The following is a 12412-nucleotide window of genomic DNA, read 5'->3' as shown; positions in this document are numbered from 1 at the left end:
AGACAGAGGGAATATTAAAAGTTGCAATGTTCTAAGCCAATATGGCTAGGAAGTATACTCTCATTCTGGTGTAATAATCAAGGATTTTGCTGCCGTAACTTGGCTGCAGGCGGCGCAATGATATTTTGTAGGGCCCGAAAATAGTCCCCTGCTATTGAAAGCTACTAAGGCAGGGGTGTCAAACTCATTTTAGGCTGAGGGCCGGATGGCAAATAACGCCACGAAGTGAGGGCCGAATAATTTTTTTAAATCTTGGTGTGCTGATAATTGTGTTAAAATTAACTAAACAAACCAATTAATTAGTTTGTTTAGCAAGAAAACTAGAGAAACACACAGCTCTCTGAAAACTACATTTCATAAGGTCACACTCATACTGTACATACTATACACACAAATTTACATCTCTACAAAACCCACTGGCCTTAGGTTGAAAAGCTTTAATTTATCTTTTTTTTACTTAAAGGTGCAAAAGAGGATGTTTGTTTTATACATTTTTGCAATATTACTTGAAACTGTCTTTTCTAAATGATAAAAGACTATTTATTAGCTGCACTGAAAGTAATAATATTAATATACATCATCTGTGCACAAGATAGGGCCTTAAAAACATCAGCCAATTGCTCATGCGGTCATCGCATAAGCGATTGGCCCTCTGGCTTGTCAATCATTGCCATTACGATCCTTGTGAGAGACGTGCGCGCTCCAGTAACTAAACACAGGCTACGCATAGCGCATGAAACTCCGTCTTAAGTTTCGTTTTGTTTTCATTGTCGATCCTGCTTTCCTCCTCGAATTTGCACCACGGTAGAGAAGAAACTCGAAGGAGGACGCAAAAGAAAGACTTTTTTAAGCCGCTGGGAATAGGAGAAAATTGTCAGAAGAACGTAATGTAACCTGAGTCGTTATTGGATAAACATTTCAATGCTGGAGAGCAATGAAGGAACAGAGAGGTGTCAAGACAGACGCGAAGTTCGCAAAATTCTTCCCGACAGGTAACAGTGATTATTCTTTCTTTGGGGAATAATTATTGTTGTACTGTTAATTAAGTATATTGATATTGTTCTTGTACTGTAGTTGTAAGTGACCAGTCTGCTACATAGTTAAAATGGGAGTAGTGTCGGCTGATCTAACGTTTTAACATCTTATTTGTTTATTATCATCATTTCATATAATGAATCCACTGACGCGAGTCATGCGACACAGCATATGTTGGTGGTAAACAAACACTCGTGTTCAAATATTCGTGCACGAGTTTTGGAAGGCGTTCCCTAGAAATGCGCTCATTTAAAAAACTCAGTAACCGTTTTTGGATTCTCAGTTGGCGAAAAACATCCTCTTTTGCGCCTTTAATGCCAAAATTATTTATAAACCATTCACTTTTCTTTGGAATATATTTGTAATGAGAACAGTCATTTAAAAAATGAAAATGCTAGATGGGGCAGTGGCCCAAACCAAAAATGGCACTATGGGCGGTGGTACTATTATTATGGTTTTATTAAAGTATTATAAATATGATGTGTTATATTACTCGCATAAACTTAGACAAGTGATTATAATGGGAAATGTAATAACAAGAATTAAAGTGTGACAATCTGCTAAATATTCAATATGTTGATGGAGCTTTGAATCCATGGTTGCAATGTTGAACTTCCTTTAGCAGCCTCTCTTTCCGTTCTCTGTCGTTATTTTGTCAAGGCATTGGTGTTTTTTGTATTTTTTGTCAAAAAAGTGGGCCAACAACAGCAAATTTAGTGTTTATATTAACTAAGATCTGATCAGGAACATTAAATCGATTAGACAAGCATTGTAACGTTAATACTAAGAATGTGGATATTTTGTTGTTGTTTGCTTGCTAAGTTGTTAGCACTTTTAGAACACGGACAGCAAATCATTACCGGAAGAAATACATAAACAAACTTCCAAATTACTAATTATGCGGTTTAACAACTGATATTATGTAATGAATCTACCTGTTAATACAACGAACTTCGAAAACTGTTGTCTTCGCTCTCCAGGTAGAGAGTGGACACAGAGATGCTGCGGAGCGGTCGGGAAAACACGAAGTGGAGAATCAGTGGATCTTTAGCGGAGTGGTAACAATAAAACGGTAAGATTTTTGGGCACCGTGTTTAGTCTATGTTCCGCGTTTTGCTGCTTTCCGCAAGACTCTCATATTAAAAACGAACTACACACCCGCCTGAAAGGGTTTTTAAAATATGTATTTAATATTTAATAAAACTGTATAAATCATCATGCGGGCCGCATGTTTGACACCCCTGTACTAAGGGGACTATTTTTGGATGCTGCATAATATCAGTGCGCCAAAAAAGTGGAGTGTCCCTTTAATGCAGAATGGTATCATTAAATGGATACAAAAAATAGCAACTAGACTGTTTAAAAACTGGGTAATTTCCATGTGTTTTACTTTAATTTTAGTTTGTTTGCACTCAGCAGATGGTCACTAATTATATAGAACTGTAACGAAAATACTGAAGGTTGTGGTAATGAACTCAGTTTTATCTGTTGAACAATAAAAAGTTAAATTACAAAATAAATATGTTTGCCATTATGTCATTCACATACAGTTATTACCATTTCAAAGAAGAATATCACTGATGTGATTGGAAGATATGTGAGGATAACATTTTACAATGCCTCCATCTAGTGGTCCCATTGAAACATTGCAGTAGTTTGTTTGTCGTTTGTTTTTACTTGAACAGCAAAATATGCCATTTCATAACCAAATATTACATTATTTTATTTTTAGATTGTTTTATATTTTAAATAGTTTTAAAAAATTCATATTGCGCATGCATCCATTGTGTTAATTGACAGTGTTAGTGGACAATGTGACATTCTTATATCCTCATTGGTCGACTGATCACATCCTATTCTCTGTTCTCACTGTGGCTCTCACAGAGAAATGTTTGTGTAGATAAAGTTAATCTGACATGAGCTCCACTAACAGCAGAGGAACTTTATCAGTCATAAAGGACACAAGTGATAAAACAGTCCTGCAGAAAAGTCCTTGAGCTAAACCTCTCTATGACTTCACTCAATGTTTATCTATATGTCATAACATCATTAAAAATCATTGTAAATTATTGCATGCATAATTGCATTTTGGAGTACACACAATGTCCTCCATAAGTATTGCGACAGTAAAGACAAAATTGCTTTTTTTTGCTTTGAAGATATGTAAGATGAATATGAGGCAAAAGTACAGAATGCTACATTTTATTAACATTTGATTAGGCACAATGCTGCTTTACCAACAAACAACAATCTTTCATCCTGACGTATGTGTGTTGACACCAAATGCAAGTGTCAGACTGCATGAAGCAATGACTATTACACATTCTCTGCTTTTCATTTGTGCACAATTAATGCATCAGGACACAGTTTATCACTTAACACTTCTCCGACAATTGTCTCAATATGATCACGTTAGATAGAAGAATGTATTTTAAAACTAAAAATTAAATAAAAAAGTGACATTCTGTACTTTTGCCTTAAATTAACTATTTTATGTTCAGACGTCTCTTGACTCCACAGTAAGGTTTGCCTTTATTGTCCCACTATGAAGGGCACTGTATATTTATACCATCAAAATGCACATGGGGTATAATTTCAAACTTATCATGCTGTTTAAATAAAACTTTGCTTGGCATTTGTGCAGCTTTGCATAAAAAACTCAAGATTATTCTGCAGAATGAATCTGAGCAGGTTGGGCTTGTAAATATTAATGCATTTAAATGAATCTTTGGCCCAGATGAGCAGATCCTTTGTGAATGACTAAAGAATTGAGCTTTAAATTGACTAATGACCTCCTGAGAGAGATGTTACTCTAGTTGATATGCTGACGCGTGCAAGGGAGCCTGAGGGTATTTTTTCCATCATAAAAACACTGTTAGGTACAGACAAACACTTCAGTGGATCTCATTTTTTTTTACTTCAATGCTCCCCACTGTCCATAAATATATTTGAAGGCACTCAATTCACAATGTCTACCCCATCAAATATTCTAGAGCTTAGCGTAACTAGAAATATATATTTTTTAAATAAACTAATATTAAGAAATGTCTTGAATTTAGGTTGTTTTAGTTTATTTTATTGACTGATTTTAATTATTTTATCATTTAAATATTTTCTATAATTTTAAAGCCATCTTGGGGCTCACTTGTGGACCCTGCATCCTCGTTTAGTACACTCACATCAACAGTTCCGCAGACGATGCCCCTTTAAAAAAGGTTGAATAAATAGTGGAGCGCCATCTCCTGGTGTGTTTTATTACGTGTCTCTGGTTTCTTTCCTCTTTCTGTCTCTTGTTTTGAATAACCGGTGCGTATAGAGAATGCGGCTGCTGAGCTCTGCAGCTTGGCGACAGCGCACCTTGTCAACAGTGAGAACCTGCGTAAAATGTCCGTCAAACAAAGACGCGTCGACATCTGAGTGTCATTTAGCAGGACTATCATGACGATTAAAGGGGCAGACAGCCCGAAAGCTCGCCATGGCCCCGTGCGCGCTTTACCGCAGTGGATGCGGATGTATTTCTATGGAATGCACGGCATCACTTTGGACATTCTGTCGTCGTCTGCGCGCAGGTTTCTAGACGGCAACGATTTCACACTGCTGGGTTTCTCCTCGCCTTATCTGTGCATCGTTCACTCAATTACGCATCTGCTTTTGGAGAAGATCTACCTGCAGAAGAGATGCTTCCGAGGGCGACCCGTCATCTTCCATCTCGTCTTTTATCCATCCCTGTACATTTGCTTGCAGATTTTGATTGGGAATGTGGTGACCTGTACGGACAACCTGAGGGTGGTGTCCGTCACCCAGCTCGTTGTGCATTACGTCCTTGCGTTATACTTCACAAATGTCTTTCATAAAGGCTTCGTGCGACTGCAGTATCACAATCGGGTGTCATTGCGCCCGCGCCCGAATGGCTTATCTGATGTCGTGCGCTTCATGTTCTTCGGCATGCACGGATTTCTGGACGAGGTTGTGTTCACCTCTGTGTTTAACCTGTTTGAGAAAGCAGACGGTGCCCTTATGGGACATACATCCTTGTGGTCGTTTTTCATGTATGGAAGTTGCAGCTTTGTCGTGGAGAAGCTTTACATGCACCTGCACTTCAGACGGGGTTGGGGAACCTGGCGCCGGCTGCCCATCTACATCTGCTTCATTTACGCATGGGAGTTCAGTTGGGGCCTCGCGCTCAGACAGTGCGGCGCGTGCTCGTGGGATTACTCGCACTATCCTCTTAATTTCATGGGTCTGGTGACTTTGCTGTATCTACCTGGATGGGTTTGTTTGAGTTTGTATCAGGACGTCTTGTCAAACGTTCTGCTGAGGGTTGTGTGTAATGATAAGGATGAGGAGGAGATGAAGGAATGTGGTGCCGATGGGCAAATGGTGACAAAATGCAAACCTGAGGCAGACAGAATGTGTTTATCATAATATATAAATTTCTTGAGCAAAACAAGCACTATGTGTGGCATCACTGAAGCAATTTTTGCAGTCCAAAGAATTTCAGAAATGTTTAAATAACAACAGGGCTTGTTGTCACACGAGTCACGACTGATAAATATCTACAAAATCAAGCAAAGAGGAAACATTTGACATTTGCAACATTTGCCTTTGAACTTTAGACATAAATGTGTAGTGTTACAACAAGCCCCATTCTCCCTTGCTTCATTCAGCGGCCACATATTTTCGGGCTACATGATCAGATTTTTAAATCATATATTAAAATTTTATCCCCAAACATTTGGTGTGACATACAGGGATGCACAAGGACTTTAAACAGTGCCATGTTACATACGTTCTCAGAGAAAATCAGAGTTCTCAGGAGAATATCAGTACCAGCGTAAAAACTCATCAGAGAAACGTTTCAAGTTTACAAGTGTAGCTGCATTAGCAATCTTTAATCTAATGTGTGCAGTATCAAGAGCTATTCTGAAGACAGACTGAACTGTCATTTGACAAATGGCAGTATTTTTAAAGCAATTCACACAAATGACTGCTGAGTATAGAAAATCTGGATGATTGTTGTATTGCATGCATTGTAACTGCATGACTCAGGATTTTGCATGTTGAAACTGCAGCACTCAGATGTGGCCCATCTGAATGCTCATCATAATCTGTAGCGACTGAGAGATAAACTATGAAAACTCTTCACGAAGCAATTCTGAGAGTTTTAAACATGAAATGAGCGAGTGCCTTTATAACACATCAGGGCAGCTGGGCTTCTGTAATCTGAAACTCTTTTTTTATCTGTATCTGTATGGAAACATGTTCAGGCATAATTTTTGAACAAAAGAAAGCTCAGTATGCAGCATTTTATTAATATTCACAAAGAAGTCTTACTCTGGCAGCTAAAGTAAATGACTTTATTGGCGAGCGCTTATAAACAACAATAGATTTTGTTCTGCTTAAAGGAAAACACCACAGTTTTTCAATTAATTAAAATGTTCTTACCTCAACTTACACAAATTAATACATACCTATCTTTTTCAATGTGTGGACTTTTAATCTTTGTACAGCACCTCGTGAATGTGTTAGCATTTAGCCTAGCTCCATTCTATGGCTTCAAACAGGGATGAATTTAGAAGCCACCAAACACTTACATGTTTTTCCTTTTTAAAGACTTTTACATGAGTAGTTACACGAGTAAGTATGGTGGCACAAAAAAATTGTTTGGAGCCATAGGAATGAATGGGGCTAGGCTAAATGCTAACACATTCAAGAAGCGCTGTACAAAGATTAAGTGCACGCATTGAAAAAAGATGGGGATGTATTAATTAATCTAAGTTGAGGTAAGAACACAATATTGAAAAACGGTGGTGTTTTCCTTTAACATGTTGAGACTTTTTTAACAGGACAGACTTTTAAACGAATGAGCACCACACACTGTGAATAACTGCTGTGAGTGTCTGTTCTAAACTCTAATGACTGAATATACTTTAATTTAAGGGATCTGGTCCTTTATACTGCACTGTGGGTTTTGCTCTTGCAAATCATTATTTCATTTCCAAAAGATGCAGGAAATCTTTCCTGTATATGTTATAAAGAGAACTGCCAAAGTTTAGTGTAGTAAATTACCTTTAGCCTCAAAACACAATGAGAATTTACAGTTTTAGCAACATGCCTGATATTATCCAGAAGACAACAGGCTTTTTAAGATTCATAACTGTAGGCTAACTGGTTTGATGTGGACATTATTTCTTATTGCATGCAGGTCACTTGTTGATGTAAAGACTCTCGGCAGCTATGGATGTTTCTGCACAAACCTCTAACTTTTAAAAGAACACAATTGATATATTTGGAGGAATGGGTTGATTTTCTTGTATGTATTTAGTACAGTTTGGTTTACTTTACAATATATATTTCACTTAATGGCATTCATTTTTAACTTATTATAGTAGCGTTTGCATCATCATGGTTTTGTATGTGTCTCAGTTCAGACTATGCACTTGTTAAATGATTAAAGATAAAAGTATGACTGTTCACCACCTCTGAATTTCCATGGTGTTATTTATTTTTGTTAAGCTAGAAATAAAGTTGTCTGCACATTTATATACACGAAGAATTAAAAGCTTTGCACACTTGTGTCTCTTAGTGTGGTTGTGACAAACCTCAGTACCCAGGAGTTAGCTTTAGATTCAAGAAGTGATCTCTGAACATTTGTCATATCTATCTTCCACCACACTACACTTTAAACTTACTTAGTCTAGGGTATGTTTTCTGGTCTTAAAATTATTACTACAGAGGCATATGATTTATTAAATTCTGACAATTAAAGTAACACTCTTAGAAAGAATTTACACATGTTTGTGCGTTAAGCTTTTAACACATTATGTGTCATTTTGTGTTGATTTTGTTTTAAAAAAATAACACAAGTTGTGTTAAAATTTGTTGTTTCAATAATAACACAGAGATGGTTGGTTCTGGGACAACACATTTAGTGTGTTGTCCCAGAATCAACACTTAAGACATTCGTTCTAAGAGTGAACATATCCAGAGTTATGATTTGAAGATTCATGGGTGACTATAACATCAGTAAATATCAGGTGTGGAATGTTGTCATGGTGACACCCTTATCAGTTACTGAAGGGACTGTATTTTTTCATTTCAGATGTTAAGAAATAAAACATTGTCTCATTTATAAAGACATCCTGTGTTGACTGTTTAAACTGCACAGTAGACTGTAAGAGAAAGATTTGATGGAATTTATACATTTTACAAATATCTCAAAGCTTTTGCAATTAATCAGAAAAGATGCTTACAACATTGTTTTCTTTACTGATATTGTCTTAAGAGCTCACAAGAATGGCAAAATGTTATTCTAAGGACATTTTCTTGCCATGGATAAGGATGAATCAACTTTATTTAGTATGTAATATAACATGGATCTCCTTTAGTGCTCAGTATGAAAACATCTGCCTGTTGATTGATTAACCTTAACTTTGCAATTACTTTGTAGAAATTTACAAGGATTTTTAAACGTATGCAGTGCAGTTTAAACACACAAACACAATATTTACATAACCAGTCAAATGATATTCAAAGTGTCGTGCAGTACCAAACACAGCAACTTTACCTCTCACTCATTTGCTCTTAAGAATAAAAATAAAAAGATGCCATAAAAAATGTTGGTTCCTCAAAGAATTATTGTCATTATTTTTTTAAACAGAAAGATTTTTCAGATTCAGTCAAAAATGGTTCTTCTGTGGCATCATAAAGCACTTTACTTTTAAAGAGTGTGGCTCAGAATGATGTTATCCCCACATACGACTTGTCATCAGCCAGCTTCTTTCACTTTAAAGTAATTTTTTAGGCTAAAAATTTAAAGGAAATATGTCTTTATTACATTTACCATAATATTAATTTTATTATATTGTTAAAAAGTTCTAATATTTAGATATTTTATCTGTCTAATTAAATATTCATGTTAGACCAGTGGCCTTTAACATGGTTGCCTCACATATTAAAAGCCCCAATTTTAATATTTATTAATTACATATTTTTATACTAGCTTGGCTTCATTTATGTATGTTAACATTTTAAGCAATGATTAAACATATCAACAAGTAAAAGAAAAAAGTTTTGAGTGTATCAAAAAAGTTGGACACCCCTGTGTTAGACCATCTCTTTCGCTCTAGTCTTATAAATAGTTGTTATATTCGGCAAACTGACGATCTGGTTAATAATCACATGACTGTGTTTGAGGTTTTGCTACAGGAAGTTGCTACGGAGTTTTGAGGTTGGGTTATTAACAGTAATGTATGTAACAGTGAATGTGTTGTCAATGAGGAAATAATTTTGTAAGAGGTCTGATCAGAAGAAAATCCAGAGCAGGTGATTGGTAAGTAACAGCTCACTTTTCCTCAACAACCTTAAGAATTCAATCCAATTCTATTCAATTTTATTAACAGTTTAGTTCTTTTCATAATTGTTTAATTATTCCAAAGCAGCTTTCCGTTAATAAAAACAGGAGAAAACAGAAAAATCACAGGACAACAAAGTAGCCAAATACAGTGGCTAAGATTAAATACAGTACTAGTGAGCCAAGTAATAATAAATGTGTAACGTAACGTAATGTGACGTAGTCCTAAGTTAAAGCAACACTAAAGACTTATTGCTCTTTGCTCCCCCTACAGGTTAGAAGCGTAATTGGTTATTACCACTGTCGTAAATACTGCAGAATAGCTGGCTCTGATTGGATTATAGGTCTGCAGTAAAGCAAGTTTTTGTAGTTTTCACTCGAACTACAGGACCACTACCCGACGGCTGGAAACTTCTTTAGTGCGGTTTTGGCCGATAGAGGGCTGCAAAGCGAATGTGAAAGTGCCATTCACCCTGTTTTGAGTGGATGAACCACTGAAACTTTTTTGGAAACGTTATTTTAAGGTAAAAAAAAACTCTTTGGTGTTGCTATAAAGCAACACTATGTAGTTTCCATGTAAAAATGACTTACAGCTCCCCCATGTGGTTGAAAAGCGCAACAGTGCCTGGTATCAGACACTCTTCTGCAGGCAGGGGGAGGGGCGGGGCTGTGTGCTCTACCCTCCACCGCCACTTTCAGAGTGTGCTTGTAGCAGCTAGGAGGCTGCTCAGGTTGCAGCAACAGTACAATTTGTCCAGTTAAAAGTTGTTCTATCACTGAAATAATTTTAGAGACATTATTTAAAAGTAAAAAACTACATAGTGTCATGTCAGCTAATGTCAGCTGACTCCAAAGGGGTGGAAAAAACCTCATAGGAGAATAACCATTATAGGGGAAAAAGTCCTTGGGAGAAAAAACCCAGACTATGTATTATTATAAAAAATGTATGGGAAAGAACAGTTTTAATAAATTAAATTTAAAGGAAGCGATTGGTTGTCTTTGGGAAGTCTTAAGTATATTTAATAGACAAATTATGTGAATGCTTTGATAAAAAGATGTTTTTGGTTTAGACTTACCATAAATTTATCGACTGTGTCCGATTCTCTGTTGGGTAAATCATTCCAGAGCTAAGGGGCTAAGTAGTAAAAGGATCTACCACCTTTAGATACTTTTGTATTTTAGGGAAAATAAGTGACCAGAATTGTTCGACCACAAAAATTTAGCAGCGTTTTATTCAGACACAATAAAAAATTGCTTCAGAGCATCCCAGCAGTCCAACTGTCATTTCCTTCATCACTCATTGACAGTACACCTCTGTCAGTCTGATTGAGTTTCAGTGTTTGTGTCTTGTCATATAATCAGCACTGACCCCACACAACAAGGTTTGCCACCAGCAGCGCTGACCAGATCTCTCAAACACAAGTGTAATTTTATATTGTGAAACCAAATCCCTCCCTACACAATCAGAGTAATGATACCTCAGATGCAACTGTGGTGGAAACAATTATTGCATTGATCACATTGTGTTATTTACTCTGTACTGTATTCATCTCTACAGGAAACAACTATCTGACACACTTCAGTGTAGGTCTAAACAACAACACTCAATCACATCAACATCATACACAAAAATATGAGTCCTGTGAAAAAGGTAATGCAAGTCTGTCCGATACAGTGTATGCCAGAAAGGGGCGCTAAACCTTACATGTTTGAATCTATTTGTGAAAAACAAGTAAACTTCAAGTAAAGGGGTGTGCAAAGACAAGCTCCACTATTACTACAGCACATATCTAGGGTTCAGAGTTTTTTTTAGAAAACCTTAAACCATACAGCAGCTTATTTAGGATAGATGTGTTATTACTTTCTTGATCAATCATTAACGGGTTTTTTTGCCTGGTAGAAGTTTAAACAAATTAATACCCTTAAAAACAAAACCATTAAACCTTTTATAACAATATCAGATAGTGTAATACATTAGGATGATTAATATGTAGCTAGTAATGAATATTTCAAATGCCCTTAGTGCTTTCGTTTACATTGTCAATTAGAAGAAGTGTGTGGTACACTGCCACCCAGAGGGAAACAGGAATATAACAGCTGAGGTTGAATTTCTGCAGCACACCAAAGAAAGGAAAAATAAACACAGTGAACACATATTTGCAGTGTACACATGTACTGTATGCCATGCTGACTTTGTTCAAATAATATTTTGCCAGTGTTGATGTTATTAGCTGTGTAGGATAAAGATTTTCTGCCCTCATATGCTGTTTTATTTGTGTGACTTCATTTATTTACACAGGTGGCCTTAAAATTAAAAAATCTGCTGCTTTTATTGTGGCACTGAAATCTGATGCTAGATTCGAATAAACGTGTTTAAAAACTTTAGATTAAAATCTCTGAAGAGACTTATAAATAGAAACAGACACACCAATTACATTTCATCTCATTGTCTAGGAGAAACAGTTGAGACTAAATTTGTATTTCCTATGCCACCCACATTCCTCTCTTTCCATGTCACTGGTCTCTCTTTATCACTTTCATCTTTAAGTGTTTGGCATTTATGTAATCAATTACGTAATTGTTTATGGGCACGCAGGGATTCACTGCATTTGTACAACACTCATAAAAATAAAGGTGCTTCATGTCATCGATGCCAGACCTTTTTTGGCGGAATGGTTCCATAAAGAACCTTCGACATTTGAAAAACATTTCTGTTTTACAAAAAAATGCTTTGAAGGGGAAAATATGTCATAAGATTACATAAAAGAAATGGTTCCTGGATTTCTGAATAATAAAATAACCACAAATAGTTTTTAAATAAAGTAATTAAATGCAGGATAATATAGTGCCTGACAAGTTCCTACCAGATGTCCGTAAAGAAGGTCATGGTTTTCCTTTATCTGAATAATCCATATTGGCAAATAAAAGTATAAAAGACCTATCTGTTTTAGAAATAGCTTACATATGTTCCTGTTTTGCAAATCAGAGCCCAACAATAAAAGTAATGAGTTACTGTAATGGGTC

General features: G+C 36.2%; 1 protein-coding gene across 1 annotated transcript; it reads left to right on the top strand.

The window, feature by feature from the left end:
* Positions 1–4184: 4184 nt before the first annotated feature.
* Positions 4185–7696, top strand: tmem229a (transmembrane protein 229A). Its single transcript, XM_065264424.2, has one exon. The coding sequence runs from the start codon at positions 4474–4476 to the stop codon at positions 5458–5460; it is 987 nt and encodes a 328-aa protein (XP_065120496.1). The 5' UTR covers positions 4185–4473; the 3' UTR covers positions 5461–7696.
* Positions 7697–12412: the final 4716 nt, after the last annotated feature.

Source organism: Paramisgurnus dabryanus, chromosome 1 (assembly GCF_030506205.2).
Source record: "Paramisgurnus dabryanus chromosome 1, PD_genome_1.1, whole genome shotgun sequence".
Classification (NCBI taxonomy): Eukaryota; Metazoa; Chordata; class Actinopteri; order Cypriniformes; family Cobitidae; genus Paramisgurnus; species Paramisgurnus dabryanus.
Note: the sequence above shows the minus strand (reverse complement) of the source record. Positions and strands in the feature narration are given on the sequence as shown.